The sequence below is a fragment of the Mirounga leonina genome, unplaced genomic scaffold (genome assembly GCF_011800145.1).
Source record: "Mirounga leonina isolate KUSES-001 unplaced genomic scaffold, KU_Mleo_1.0 Mir_165, whole genome shotgun sequence".
NCBI lineage: Eukaryota > Metazoa > Chordata > Mammalia > Carnivora > Phocidae > Mirounga > Mirounga leonina.
The window spans coordinates 78,207,324-78,220,216 of NW_023270415.1; the positions used below are offsets into that span (position 1 = coordinate 78,207,324).

At 51.5% G+C, this 12,893-nt stretch overlaps 1 protein-coding gene across 1 annotated transcript in view; it reads right to left on the minus strand.

The window, feature by feature from the left end:
- Window positions 1-12,893, minus strand: part of COL22A1 (collagen type XXII alpha 1 chain) — a 226,482-nt gene that overhangs the window by 165,823 nt on the left and 47,766 nt on the right. The window contains exons 9-11 of the mRNA XM_035012273.1: window positions 9,478-9,522; window positions 7,208-7,270; window positions 4,363-4,401 (exon numbers count right to left, since the gene is read on the minus strand). Coding sequence (XP_034868164.1) covers window positions 4,363-4,401; window positions 7,208-7,270; window positions 9,478-9,522 — 147 coding nt within the window. The remainder of the gene's footprint in view (window positions 1-4,362; window positions 4,402-7,207; window positions 7,271-9,477; window positions 9,523-12,893) is intronic.

A 12,893-nucleotide genomic window follows, 5' to 3' on the forward strand; every position in this document is an offset into this window, starting at 1 on the left:
GGATGGCATGACTGCGTTCAGCACGCCTTCTCTGCAGAACAGGTGAATGAGCGCCTGGACGGGGGCCCAACCTCCTCTCTCACATACTGGGTACTTAAATGCTATCTATTAAAGAAACACATTCACTCTTGTATGGATTTTAGCAATATCTTCTAGCAGAAAAGACAAGGGACAGATTTTTACACGTGTTTATCACGTGCCAGGGACGAAGCCAGGTGCTTTCAATATCACCCTCCTATAATCCCCACAACAGCCCTACAGGGTAGGTATCCATGTTCCCATTTTACAGATGAGAAGCTGAAGCTCTCAGAGAGACACCAGCCACAGATCACTCGGCCACTGCAGAGCTGGGATCCAAACCATGTCTGCCCAGCTCCCCAAACCTGCTTTCTTTCCATCACCTGAGCCCACGTGTGAGCACAAAACCAAGGCTTCCTCTTCCCTCCTCCCTCCCAGATGCCAGATTTGCAAGGAAAAGAGGCAGAGATGTCCCCAAAGTCCCACTGGGCAGGAGGCCTGCGGAGAGAAACTGGAGCGGACGCGCTGGCTTGCAGACACCAGAGGGCGCTATGGGCCCAGGAAAGGGACACAACTGAGCAGCTCTGTGCTTCCTCCTTGGCGGCATTGGTCCCCAGAGCAGAAGGACCCTCAGGATGCTCACTGGAAACTCACATTTTGGACTTGTTTCTGTTGTTCCTAAATCTTTTTCTACCAGTGGAGCTCATGATCCGGCTAATGCTACAGACTTCACGTCCATGGCTCAGTGCCCATCGGAAGGAACCCTCATGCCAGCGTCTCACTGTGCTGGTCAATCTCTGCAGGGAAGAGCTGAGGGCGGAGGGTACAGGGGTCGTCACCCCTCCCTGCTCCCTATGACTCCACTGGAAATGGTCCCGACCAGCCCAGGGCTGGGGCTATACACCCTCATCACCGCCACCAAGACAGCTGCAAAGTGACTGGAAACTACGGGTGTAACAGAAACAGCATCACCAGCTCGAGCGCTCCCTGTGCCAGGCACTGCGTCAAACCCTTCACGTGCCTTCTCTCCTTTAGTCCCACCCAGTTCTATGTGGTAGAACCAGGATACTTCCCTTTTCCCCTTTTACAGAAAAGGAAACTGATGCTCAGAGTCGCCCCAGGACAGACATGCGGTTCGCACGAGGCGGAGCCGGATTCTGCAGTCGGCGACCCCTCCTGGGTCCAGCTGGCCCTCAGTCTTGGATGGCGGAGGTCAGACATCCACTCATCAATCCGCTCGTTTGGCAAGCGCGTACTTAGCGTCAGCTGCCTCCCAGATGCTTGGGAGGTTCATCCTCCCTTCCTCTCCTTTTATGGTCCCAATGCCTGGGCTGTGGGTAGCATCCCCTAAAAGGCTGTCCCCCTTACTTTAGCCTGATTTCATATATATATTAAAACACTGGGGGAGATCGGCCCCAAGGACCCCACAGTGAATATGGGAACCAGAGAGGAGGCTAGCTTCCAAGACAAGGGGCAGAAGCAGCCCAGGAACATGGCGCCACACAATGGTCTTGGGCATCTGATGGGGGAGCCGAGGAGAGTCAGGAGGCCAAGCGCTCCAGCAGCTGCTCAGCTGTGTGACCTGGGGCCAGTCACCTACCTTCTTTGAGAGCTGGTTTCCTCAGCTGCTGGGGAAGGGGAGCCTCAATCAGCCCCGCAGCCTCCCTTCACTTAAGTAATAACCAGAGTTTGTGTTTCCCATCATCCGACTAACTTGTGACCTTGGGCTGGTCACTTGACCTCTAAGCTTTGCTCTCCCCATCTGTTAAATGAGCATAAGTTGCACCCTCTCTAAAGCGCTGGCTTCATCATGAGACATAAGGTATGGGGCACATCGGCCCTCAAGAAGGGCAACACACATCATCTCAGTGGTTAATTACACACCAGAAATACAAGACACACAACCACAATCAGAGAAATATGATTCCTGGGCCCACTGGGCTCCAGTCCATCCAATCCCCTTGCCCAAGGCAACTGCTCTGGAGAGAATATTCCAGTGGAGAAGCCAGTTTTTTGGGCCCTGTCCAAGTGCATTAGTCACCATGGCCACCTCTTTCCTGTGGACTCTATCGGTCCCCTTGACCCACACTGGCCTCACCTCATCCTCAAGGGGTAACGGGAAGCAGAAGACTCTAAGTTACAGGAGAGAGCCCCAGGGGCTCAGGCTGGGGTGGGCTGATCACCAAATCCGAGAGCCGCCGCCTGCGAGGGCCTTTATGCATCATCTCATCCCACCCCCTCGTTTTTGCAGATGAGGAAGCAGAGGCCCAGAGAGGGAGGTGACTCACCCCAAATCACACAGCTAATATGTGGCAGAATCTAGACTCAGACTTTGCTAAAAATGTTCAACTGCAAGAGAAAGTCAAGCAAGGACAGCGCTGGAAGTGCTAGAGTCTGTTCTGCTGCCCATCTGTCCTGCCGCATTGAGGATGTGAGGAGGTCTCCCTGGCTGCCGCCGTGACCTGGCAGGTCCCGACTGTGGGCCTGCAGGCAGGGATCCGGGCCACTAGGGAGGGGCCTGCACCCTTCAGAGGACACGCTGGTTCACCCAGCAAGCATCACCCAGACCCAGCTCCCTGGATTCGAGGGCTCCAGCAGCCCCGTCTTTCAGGTCAGGAGACCCAGACTGGAAAGCTGATGGCAAAGTCACACTGTGCTGTGTGTCCGTCCCGCAGCTTCTCAGACTGCTCTGTATCCTGTGTAGGAGTTACTGTGTGTGTGTGTGTGTGTGTGCATACCTGTGCTTCCTGTGGGGATAAAAAAGAACTTCTCTGTGGAATAAATGAAGACACAGAGAAGTAGGGGAGAAAATAAATACCCTCCACATGGCCACCCTGTTTAACAAAGGGGCTCCACCTCCAGAATCAACCTCTTTCTGTCTCTTGCTCGCACACAAACACACACACACACACAAACTGGGGTCATACCGTATATTCTCCCATGTGCTTTAAAAATTAACAAACTATTATTTTCATATCCTAGGTCATTCATTATTTGTCGAAATGTGGTTTGGCACTCCCGAGTGCCGCTGCATCATTTAGCTGTACAATAACGCAGTTCGCCCTCTGCCCGCTCCACAGCACATGGTTGCTTCCAGTCTCACTTATGAATGACACGGAGTGAAACATGGGGTAGGCACTCTGTGCATCCTTGATTTAGCTCCACAGAGTACATCTCTGGAGTGAAAGCACGCAATGAGAGGGGACCTACAGGGAGAGAACGGGCTGGCCACGTGAAACTGTTTCCACGGTAATGGAACAGAAAGGCACCTGCACGTACAGCCCTGCACGAGGGGTGGAGGAAAATCCTCCAGGGTCCATCTGCACTGCCTTCTGAGCCTGTGCTCTGGCGAGATGTTAGTTAGCACAGATGCATGCCCGAGAGTCCTGTGGCTGTCTCTCCTGGGACACAGAAAGTACTTTTTTTTTTTTTTAAAGATTTTTATTTATTTATTCACAAGAGACAGAGAGAGAGGCAGAGGGAGAAGCAGGCTCCCAAGGAGCAGAGAGCCCAATGCGGGACTCGATCCCAGGACCCTGGGATCATGACCTGAGCCGAAGGCAGACGCTTAACCATCTGAGCCACCCAGGTGCCCAGAAAGTACATATTTTAATAGCTGGTAGGAGTGAAAAACAGCATTTTAGCGACACTCTGATTTTTGTTTCTCCTCACAGGCTAACAACGCAAGAAAGCTTTCCTCCTCAGAAGGAACACCTATGTCCTCGGATCTGTTGGGCTTGTCCTGCTTATGATGAAGGTAAAAGAAGGTACAACATTCGTATTTGGGGGAGAGCACATACGGGCCTGCCTGCCTTGTCTGGCTGCTCACCATCTCCCCTTGAAACTTCTGCAAGTCTTCTGGTGGTTCCCCAAATTCCTCTGGTCTCTCCCCTCACACCCACCTGGCACATCACACTCAAACATTCCCAGCATGTCTGACCACGCACAGACCCTTCGATGCCTTCCCACACTGCAGACGAGGCCTGGACATGCTCGGATATCTACCGCCCTGCACTCTGGTCCTCAGACCCTTCTGCAGCTCTGCATCCTGCTCCCTATGAGCCCCAGCGAGTACCCTCTGCTCCAAGCACCGTCAATCACCCATGGCCCAAACAAACACTCCCGCCGAGTTGTGCTCACTCATGCTCATCCCTGCCGGGCAGCCCTGCCCACTGCACCCGCTTCAACTGCCCAAGTCAGGGGAGCACCTGCACTGAGCCTCTTTACTCCGCCCAGGAGACCTCTTCTCTCCACTCAGATGCTTCCAGACAGCACCCCCCACCCCATCCTGCTCCCTGGCCAGCTACACAGCCCCCAGAGGAGTGATAAAAGGGAAATGCTTACCTTTTCACCCTTCTCTCCTTGGACAAAAGGCCCTCTGCCCTAGAAAAGGAAAGGAGGAGGCACAGGTTTACGACAGAACATCTCCATGCATGACATCCCACATGACAGCAGCGCCCTGGGGTCTGCAAAGGTCGGAAGCTTTCTCATCAGCTCTGCGAACGAGCTTCCAAACGAGATGATAACCCTTCCTTGTTGAGCGTTCATTCTCGTGGGTAGTACCCCATTTAATTTTTCCAACAATTCAATATTACTATACTTGTAACTTCTCCCTTGTGAGCTTTACTAAGATATCATCCACCTACTGTATCATTCACCTAAAATATTCAATGTAATAGTTTTTAGTATATTTATAGAGTTTTGCAGCAACCACCGTAATCAACTTCAGGATGTTTTCATCAGCTGAGCAAGAACTCTGCACCTGTTAGTGGTCACACCCCATGCCCCCCACCTCCTGCCCTAGGCAAACACTAATCTGTTTTGTCTCTGTAGATCTGCCTCCTCTAGACATTTCATATACACAGAATCATACGACATGTGGGCTCTCACTGCTGGCTTTGCACCCAGTGATTTCTCAGCAAAGTGTTTTCAAGGTTCATCCATGTTGTGACATGTACCAATATTCCATCCTACTGCAGAACCACATGCCTGTGCATGAATGTAACACGCATCCCGTTTATCCACTCACCACGTGATGAGGACTCAGGTTGTTTCCACTTTTTGGTTATTATGAATAATGCTGCTCTGAACATTTCCCCACAGGTTTTGTATGAGCATATGTCTTCATTTATTTTGGATATGTATCTAAGAAGAGGATTGCTGAGTCACACGGTAATTCTGTTTAGCCTTTTAAGGATAAGGACTGTTCTCCAAAGCAGTAGCACCATTCTGTACCAGCGATGTCTGAGAGTCCCAGTTTCTCCACCTTCCTGGCTACTCTATCCATCACTAGTGAGGCGCTAGGGTCTCTAACCATCATCACCGCCTTACCTCTTTCTCTCTTCAATTCTGTCACTTTTTGCTTCACGTATTTTGGACTCTTGTGAGGTGCACAGATGTTTATAACTGTTCTTGATTTCTGAAAGACTGACACTTTGATCGTTCTAAGACACCCCTCTTCATTTCTGCTAACGTCGGGTTTTAGAGTCTATTTTATCTGATATTGGCACAGTCACTCCCAATTTTTCGGTTTTCTATTTTCAGAATATCTATTTCCCATCCTTTTACTTTCAATCTATTTGCATCTTTGAATCCAAAGTATGTCTCCTGAAGACAGGACAGAGTTGGGTCTTGTTTTTATGTCCAGCCTGAAAATACAGCATGATTACTGATATAGTTGGTTTCACGTGTGCCATCTAAATGTTCATCTCTGCCTCCTGTCTTGTTGCTCCTTTATTCCTCCTTTATGGCTTTTGTTTATTTGTTTGTTTTTGCACTAAGTATTTTCTAGTGCTATGTTTTAATCTCTTTATGGCACTTCTACCGTATATTTTTGAACTATTTCGATAGAGGTCGCTCTTGGGTTTCCCATACACAACTCAGCTTCTCCTGACCTACTTCCAATTCATACTTCCTCCGGTGAGATTTATAGACACACCCCTCCTTACCTGGTTCCAGTCCCTCTTCCCCCAATCTTGTGCCATTACTACGGCTGCTTGTTTCATGCCCGATTGCACACTATCATGATGATGCTTTTGAGCTTGTCATCCTGCTATATACTCAGGTCTCCGTCACCCCCGACAGTCAGTCAGCGAAGGATCTTACTGGCCTTTCTTGGTCCACGTTGACTCCTTTTTCTCTCTTTCTGCTTTCAAAAGTTTCTTTGTCTTTTGGCGTCGGGGCTACAATCTTCCTGAGAACGGCTCTCTTTGTGTGATCTTGATTAGAGTTCACTGAGCTTCCTGAATGTGTAGATTACTGCTTTTCACCAAATTTGGGATTTTTGTTTTCACCATTATTTCTTTGAATACACTTTCTGCTCCTTTCCTCTCTCCTCCTGGCAGCCCCATTAGGTGCATTCTGGTGCATTCTGCTAACTCTCCGACGCTCTGTTCATTTTCCGGCCTTACTCTTTGTCTCTAGTTTTCAGATTACAGAATCACTATTGATCTGGTGGCTGGAACGCTGGCTCTTTCTTTCAGAAGGCTGGTTCCTACCTACCATTGAGTCTCTCCACTGATTCCCATTTTCCTTTCAGTTATAATTTTAAGCTCTAAAATTTCCATTGGGGTCTTTTTTTTTTAGAAACTTCTCTCTCTTTACTCATACTCTGTATTTGCTGACATGCTGTCATAATATCTGCCTTTCCTCCTTTAAGAATGATACCCCTTTGTCCTTTGACTGTCACTCTGACGGCTACTTTGCAGGTTGTGTTTGCTTCTCCAATCCCTGTGCCCCATCACAGGAGACCCCACTCCCTGCTGCTTTTCCTGGGGGTCACAGGGATATCCTGGAGAACCACACAGAGTTCAGTCTGAATCTGGGCAGATAGGAGCCAGCCAGAAAGGGGAGGGAAGGGGAAATAAGGCATGGAAAGACAGTATAATTCTTCCTGGTGGAGGAAAGAGCATGTGCAGCAGCCAGTGAGAAGTGGCCAGTGTGGAGACTCCGAGCTGCCAATCGGGGCACCCAGAATCCAGGGGTAGGAGCGGGGGTGGTGCAGGACAGGGCTAGAGTGGCAGTAGGGGCCACGTCTGGCGAACCTCCCGTGCCCAAGGGAGGAGCTTGGGCTCCATTCCAAGGGCAGTGTGAGGCTCAGTGTCTGGCTCCCACTAGGTGTTTGGTGCATTCTAGCTGACATGCACGCCTTGGGGAAGCCCGGGGTCTCCCACGCCGGCCCTATACTCACCATGTCACCTTTTTCTCCCTTGGGTCCAGGAGCTCCAACCAGCCCAGTGGCTCCCATGTCTCCCTGCAGGGTGCAAACCAGAGAGGAGCACTGGGTCAGGTCCCCCAATGGGGCTCCCCCACTCAGACTGCCCACTGCCCACTTGGCCCTCGACGCCCTGGCAGTGGCTGATTTTGTCCCTGCCAACTTTGCAATGAGGCCATGCTTCCCACCCCCGGAGAAGGAGGAAGCATCTAAATAATTTCCCCAACCTCTTAATTCCACAACTAAGGACATCCTAAGTAAGTGAGTGGGAGAACGCATCACGTGTTTGTGCCCGGGAATGGTCCAGCCCCAGAAGGGGTGTGAGAAGCCCCAGGGTTCAAACCCCCGCTCTGCTGCTTACTGTGAGAGCGTCATTACTCTTTGGGCCTTGGGCTCTTCCTCTGTGAAATGGGCATGCTGTCCTGAGCACACATAAGACTGAAAGCATGAAGGTGCTTTGAAGACTGCCAGAGTTCAACCAGGGTCCCCTGATTACGCCATTTGTATGCCCTGGGCCCTCCCAACTGTCCATGAAGACAGGGAGGGCAGGCAGAGGAGAAAACAGTGTTTGCCAGGGAAGAAAATTCACCAAGGGTCGAGTGCGGGACTGGAGCAGTCTCCTACCATGCCATGAGCCAATCCAAAACAGGCTTGGGTGCCCAACACGGGAGCCCTCAATTTTGTCTGTTTTTCTCTTCTCTTGTTATGCATTTTCATCTGGGTCTACTCCCACCTTGCATACTCTCAAGACAAACAGCTAGTTGGCTTTTGCTGCCCGCCTTGGTCTGCCATGCCCTTCCCCTGCCTTCTTTATCCTAAGCAGCTCCCATGCATCCTGCTGGACCCCGGGGCCCCTCCACCCTGGCTCTCCCTGCAGGGGATCCCACTCTTTTCTGTCACTCTTCTCTTGCCACCAGCCTGTGAGCACTGGGGACAGGGCTCTCTCATTCACTGTAACGTCCCTGCACTAGAATGGGCCCTGGCACCTGGAGTCACCACACCACGACTGTTGACCAGACCTGAGCTGTATCTGGGTAAATGGGGCCACTGGGAGCCACAGCTGTTTCCCTGGAGTCTTAATCTCGGGCTGGGACAATCTGACCTGTGGGGCCGAAGGGCAAGGACTGCAAATCATCTCCGAGGCAGCCAGGCTGGTGTCCAGGTGGCTGAGTCCAAGTCCCTCCCTAGCATTCCCTCCCCCTGCCTTGTCCTCCCTGCGAAGGTCACCTCTTAACCCTGGATCTGTCCAATCACAGCATGACACGGTCAACCAGGAACCAACCACTGCCTCAGACAAATGTTCTCCACTTAACACTTCCACAAACCCCCGGACACCTCTGCTTTCTTCTTCCCTCTGACAGCCGAGAAGCTGAGGTTACTGCCCAGGGGGTGCTCAGTGAGGCAGGAACCCCTGTGCTCCTTCTCAAAAGGACCACCTGGCACTCTGGACCACCCCGAGCTGCTCTCCTTTGGCACCAGGGGAGGGGATCCCATCAGGGGTATGTGTGTGGGTGTCCAGGCTCCCCAGCCCAGCAGAGTGGGGGCAGAGAGGAGAAGGGGGAGAAGGGAGAGAGGGAGAGAGAGAGAAGGGAAAGGTATCACCTCAGGGTGTTTCTACCACCACACTCAGCCCCTCTTTCAAACACCAGACCAGGTAATGGCCTCTGGATCATGCTGACATCTTCCACCCGCCCGTGTGACCACGGGCAATTCTCATCTCTCTGGGTCTCAGCTTTCTGAGACCAAAGTTAAGGATGTGAGAAGACAGCTCTGTCCAGCTCTGTAAATGCTAATAACCTAAGGAGGGATGGAGACAGAGAGGTGGCTGCATGACTGAGGAGCGGGGCCCCTCGAGGAGGCACCTGGCTTTGAGCAACAAGTGAGTTCAGAAAATTTGTGCCGAAAGAATTTCATGCAACTTAAAGAAACCTTACGTGCATTCTAAACAGACTCTTACAAGCCCCAGCCCCAAAGTTTCTGGAATATAGAGGACTAAAAGGATTGACACAGAATTAGCTAACCACGGAGAGGTTAACCCATTGGAGCAAATGGGATGGGAGCCAGGACTTTCTCACCCAACCCCTTCTAGCTCAGGTTTTCAGAAACAGAGGTTCCGGACTTCACACCACTGGCTCAGAAGCAAACACCACAGACTAGTCATCTAGCACGACGCTTCGCCTCCACGTGGGGAGCATAGCAAAGGCAAACATGGGCCCCAAAGCACCCTGAGCCACGCCTGCACTGACCTTTGGGCCGGGGAGTCCCATGGGGCCATCAGAGCCCTTTTCGCCCTAAAGGAAGAAGGACAAAAGAAACAAGAAGTAAGACTCTAGTTAATTCCCCCACGCCCTCTGCCTTCAGCAGTCGGTTACCCCTCCACAGGCCCCTAAGCCAGTCTCTGAATGAGCCACGTATGGCCAGCAAGCGGGACAAGGTTTCCTGGAGCCAAGAACCACTCTTCTTGAACTCCATGGGACACTTTGGTGTCACCTCTATGTGGCTGTTGGTGGAATAAAGACGGGGACAAACAAGATGGTACCCCGTGGGCCACTTCTTCCCTGACATTGCCACCCCTGGAGGTCAAACTATCAAGTGGCCCGTTAAAGGTTCCCATAGTTACTAGTCACTAGACACCAAAGCAACGCATGTCTGTAACCTACCTCTAACCATCGTTCACCTGCTAACAGACATGCTGATTGTGTAAAAGATCCAGTTTCCAGATTGAAAATTCTGATCTGTTAAGCTGTGGGTGCGTGTAAATACTGCCACACTAAAAACCAATGTAACACGGTTCATACACTCGTCCACGTGTAAATCTCACCACATTAGTGAAAAGGAAGCGATACCATATCCATTTATGTGTGCGTACCACTCATCACTAGAAACAGCCCAGCTGCGGTTGTGTACTCAGCCAGTTCAGGAACAAGTTTGTTTTTTTAACGCATTCATAGATGTCATTTACACACGCAAATGGAGGTAAATAATGTTTTGTGTATTTGACCCCACATAGTGCCCATCGGAATGTCTGGTACACAGTTCACACGAACCATGTTTGGGTCTAGAGATGGAAACATGGACCCAAGAGGCACGTTGACCTAGGAGAATAATGGAAGTTTTCTGTAAACTGAATCCAAGATTTAAACCACTGGAAGCCAAGTCTGCCCGTGGCCTCCTCCCAGGAGAGGACACTCAGATCTCCTGCGCCCCCATGTGCCACATCGTCTATGCAATTGAAGATGGCGAGACAGAGGCCAGCCCTATTTAATGAGGAGCTTATTGAACCTCTTTCGTGTGGGAGGCAGAAGAGGCCCCCTTCGCACCCACCAGTGCAAGCACCCTGGGCTAGGCGCACCTCTGCTCTCCTGGGTGCGGTAGCCAGACCGCACACTGAAGCATTTCTGAAGATCACGTGCTATGTGTCTTAAAACCTCAGTGCTCTGGGGCGCCTGGGTGGCTCAGTCGTTAAGCGCCTGCCTTCGGCTCAGGTCATGATCCCAGGGTCCTGGGATCGAGCCTCGCATCGGGCTCCCTGCTCCGCGGAAGCCTGCTTCTCCCTCTCCCACTCCCCCTGCTTGTGTTCCCTCTCTCGCTGTGTCTCTCTCTGTCAAATAAATAAAATCTTTAAAAAACAAAAAACAAAAAAAACCCTCAGTGCTCAGCACACAGTGGGTGCTTATTGTTTACTGTCAGATAGAAGGGGTGGTTGGGGAATAAAGGAATGGGTTATTGGGTGATGCCCCCCAGAGTTTGAGGCTGAGAATCTGTAAGGTGATTGATCATCTTGAAGAGCGAGCTCTTGTCCTGCCCGCAAGAGAGGGTGTGTTCCTTTATCTGTCCCTACCAGCTGTCCTGCCACCATCCGCCCATCATCCTTCACACCCTGATCCACGTATCCATCAGTTCAACCACTATTTAATAACGTTGGGCTAGACACGATCAGTGGCTAAAAATACAAGATCCAATCTCTGTATCTGGAACTTACCTTACAGAAGTAAAAAGAGGTAGACATTTTCAGTTCAATGTGATCACTGTTATGGTAGATGGCAGCCCAGGGAGAGGAATGGGTCATGGGGTCTTGGAAATAGCAGGTACATGGCCACATGGGGAATGAGGGAGGGAGGACTGGAGGAAGGGAGGGGGGAAATCACATAGACAACAAGGTGCTCAGGAAAACATTCCTTGGAGACATCTTGAGAGAAGAGCAGGCATGAGCCAGATAAACGAGGGGGTCCAAGCAGATGCTGTATATGCAAATACCCAAAGACAAGAAAGGTTGTGACCCCTCCAAGAAACCAGTAGTTCTTGGTGTCCTGGAAATTGGGGGAGCAACATGGAGAGAGATGGTGCTAGAACGACAACTGGGGACCCTCTGTGACCACATAGGGTGGTGTGGTGGAGGTGGGGGTGGGAGGGGAGCGCCTGGGGGTCTTTGAGTGGGAAGATACATGGGAACAGGAGGTAGACACTCCTGAGTCTAGACTTCCCTCCCAGGGGTCCTTCCCCCATGCCAGGGGCCACAGGAGCCTTGGCGGGACACGCCCAGGGCACAGCTTGGCTCAGGGAAAATTCTGGCCGGGGCAGAACTGGCTTTGACCACCACCCCAGCAGTCTGTCCACACAGGGGCTAGTACCCAAACCTCACAACAAGTTAGCCTTCTCCTTTGGGGTTCTTATTCAAAACCCAGGGACAGGGGAGGGAAAGAGGTCCAGCCCTGGGTGCTCACCCTGGCTCCCTACTTGACGTGTCTCATTCTAACCCAGCGGGCACTGGGCCAAGGTACCTCCCCTTCACCCCTGCCCAGAGAAAACCTCAGCTCACAGCCAGGCTGAGCTGGCTCCTTTCAGCAAGTTGGGCCAGCATTTGGCAGCCTCACCTGACTGAGAGTTCCTGGGGGCTCCCTGTCTCCCCAGGTCTGGTTCTCTGGGTAGAAAGGAAGGAGGGAAGGGGAAGAAGAACAAGGTGTGGTGGGGGGAGGGAGCCTGCCAGCCAGGACATGTGCATTGGAAGTGTGTCCATTCCAGTGAACTCCACTGTGATTTCACATTCCTTCCTGTCTGCCCAGCCCCATACAGAGCCACTGAACCCCTCCTGTATGCTGGCCCCGAGCCGGGAGGGCAGATACAGCAGGGGATATGACCGCAGGCTTCAGGGCAAGGCCCCGGGCTGTGGGCTCTGGCAGAACCCCCCAGGACCTTCCCCAGCACAGCTCTGCTTTTTATCATCCTTGTGTGTTTGGTTAACTTGTTCTGCTCAAACAGTAGAAGACTTCTTTCTTCTTACTTATCAAAAAGGCCACTGGTCTACAGGAAAACAGGACAGATAAAGGCCTCGGGCACTCAATGAGACACTAAATCTAGGCTAGTGGATGGTGCTGGTGGTGTTCGCAGAAACACTAGTTTGGACATTAGAAACTAGGTATACACAACCCTACTTGTATGTCACCTCCTTGGAGTCTTATTCACAAACCAGGTCTGTTTTGATGAGTGGAGAGATAGCAGCAGGGGTCAGGAAAACCTCGGGGATACATTAACTCCAGGAAAACATTAATGGGTCTGAGGGCTCCCCTCCTCAGAGGTGGAACGTTAAGAAACAAGAGGTTGAAGGAACAAGAAGGACTCCCTGTCCTGCAAGTCCCCCAGAGTCCAGGGCCATCCTGCCCTG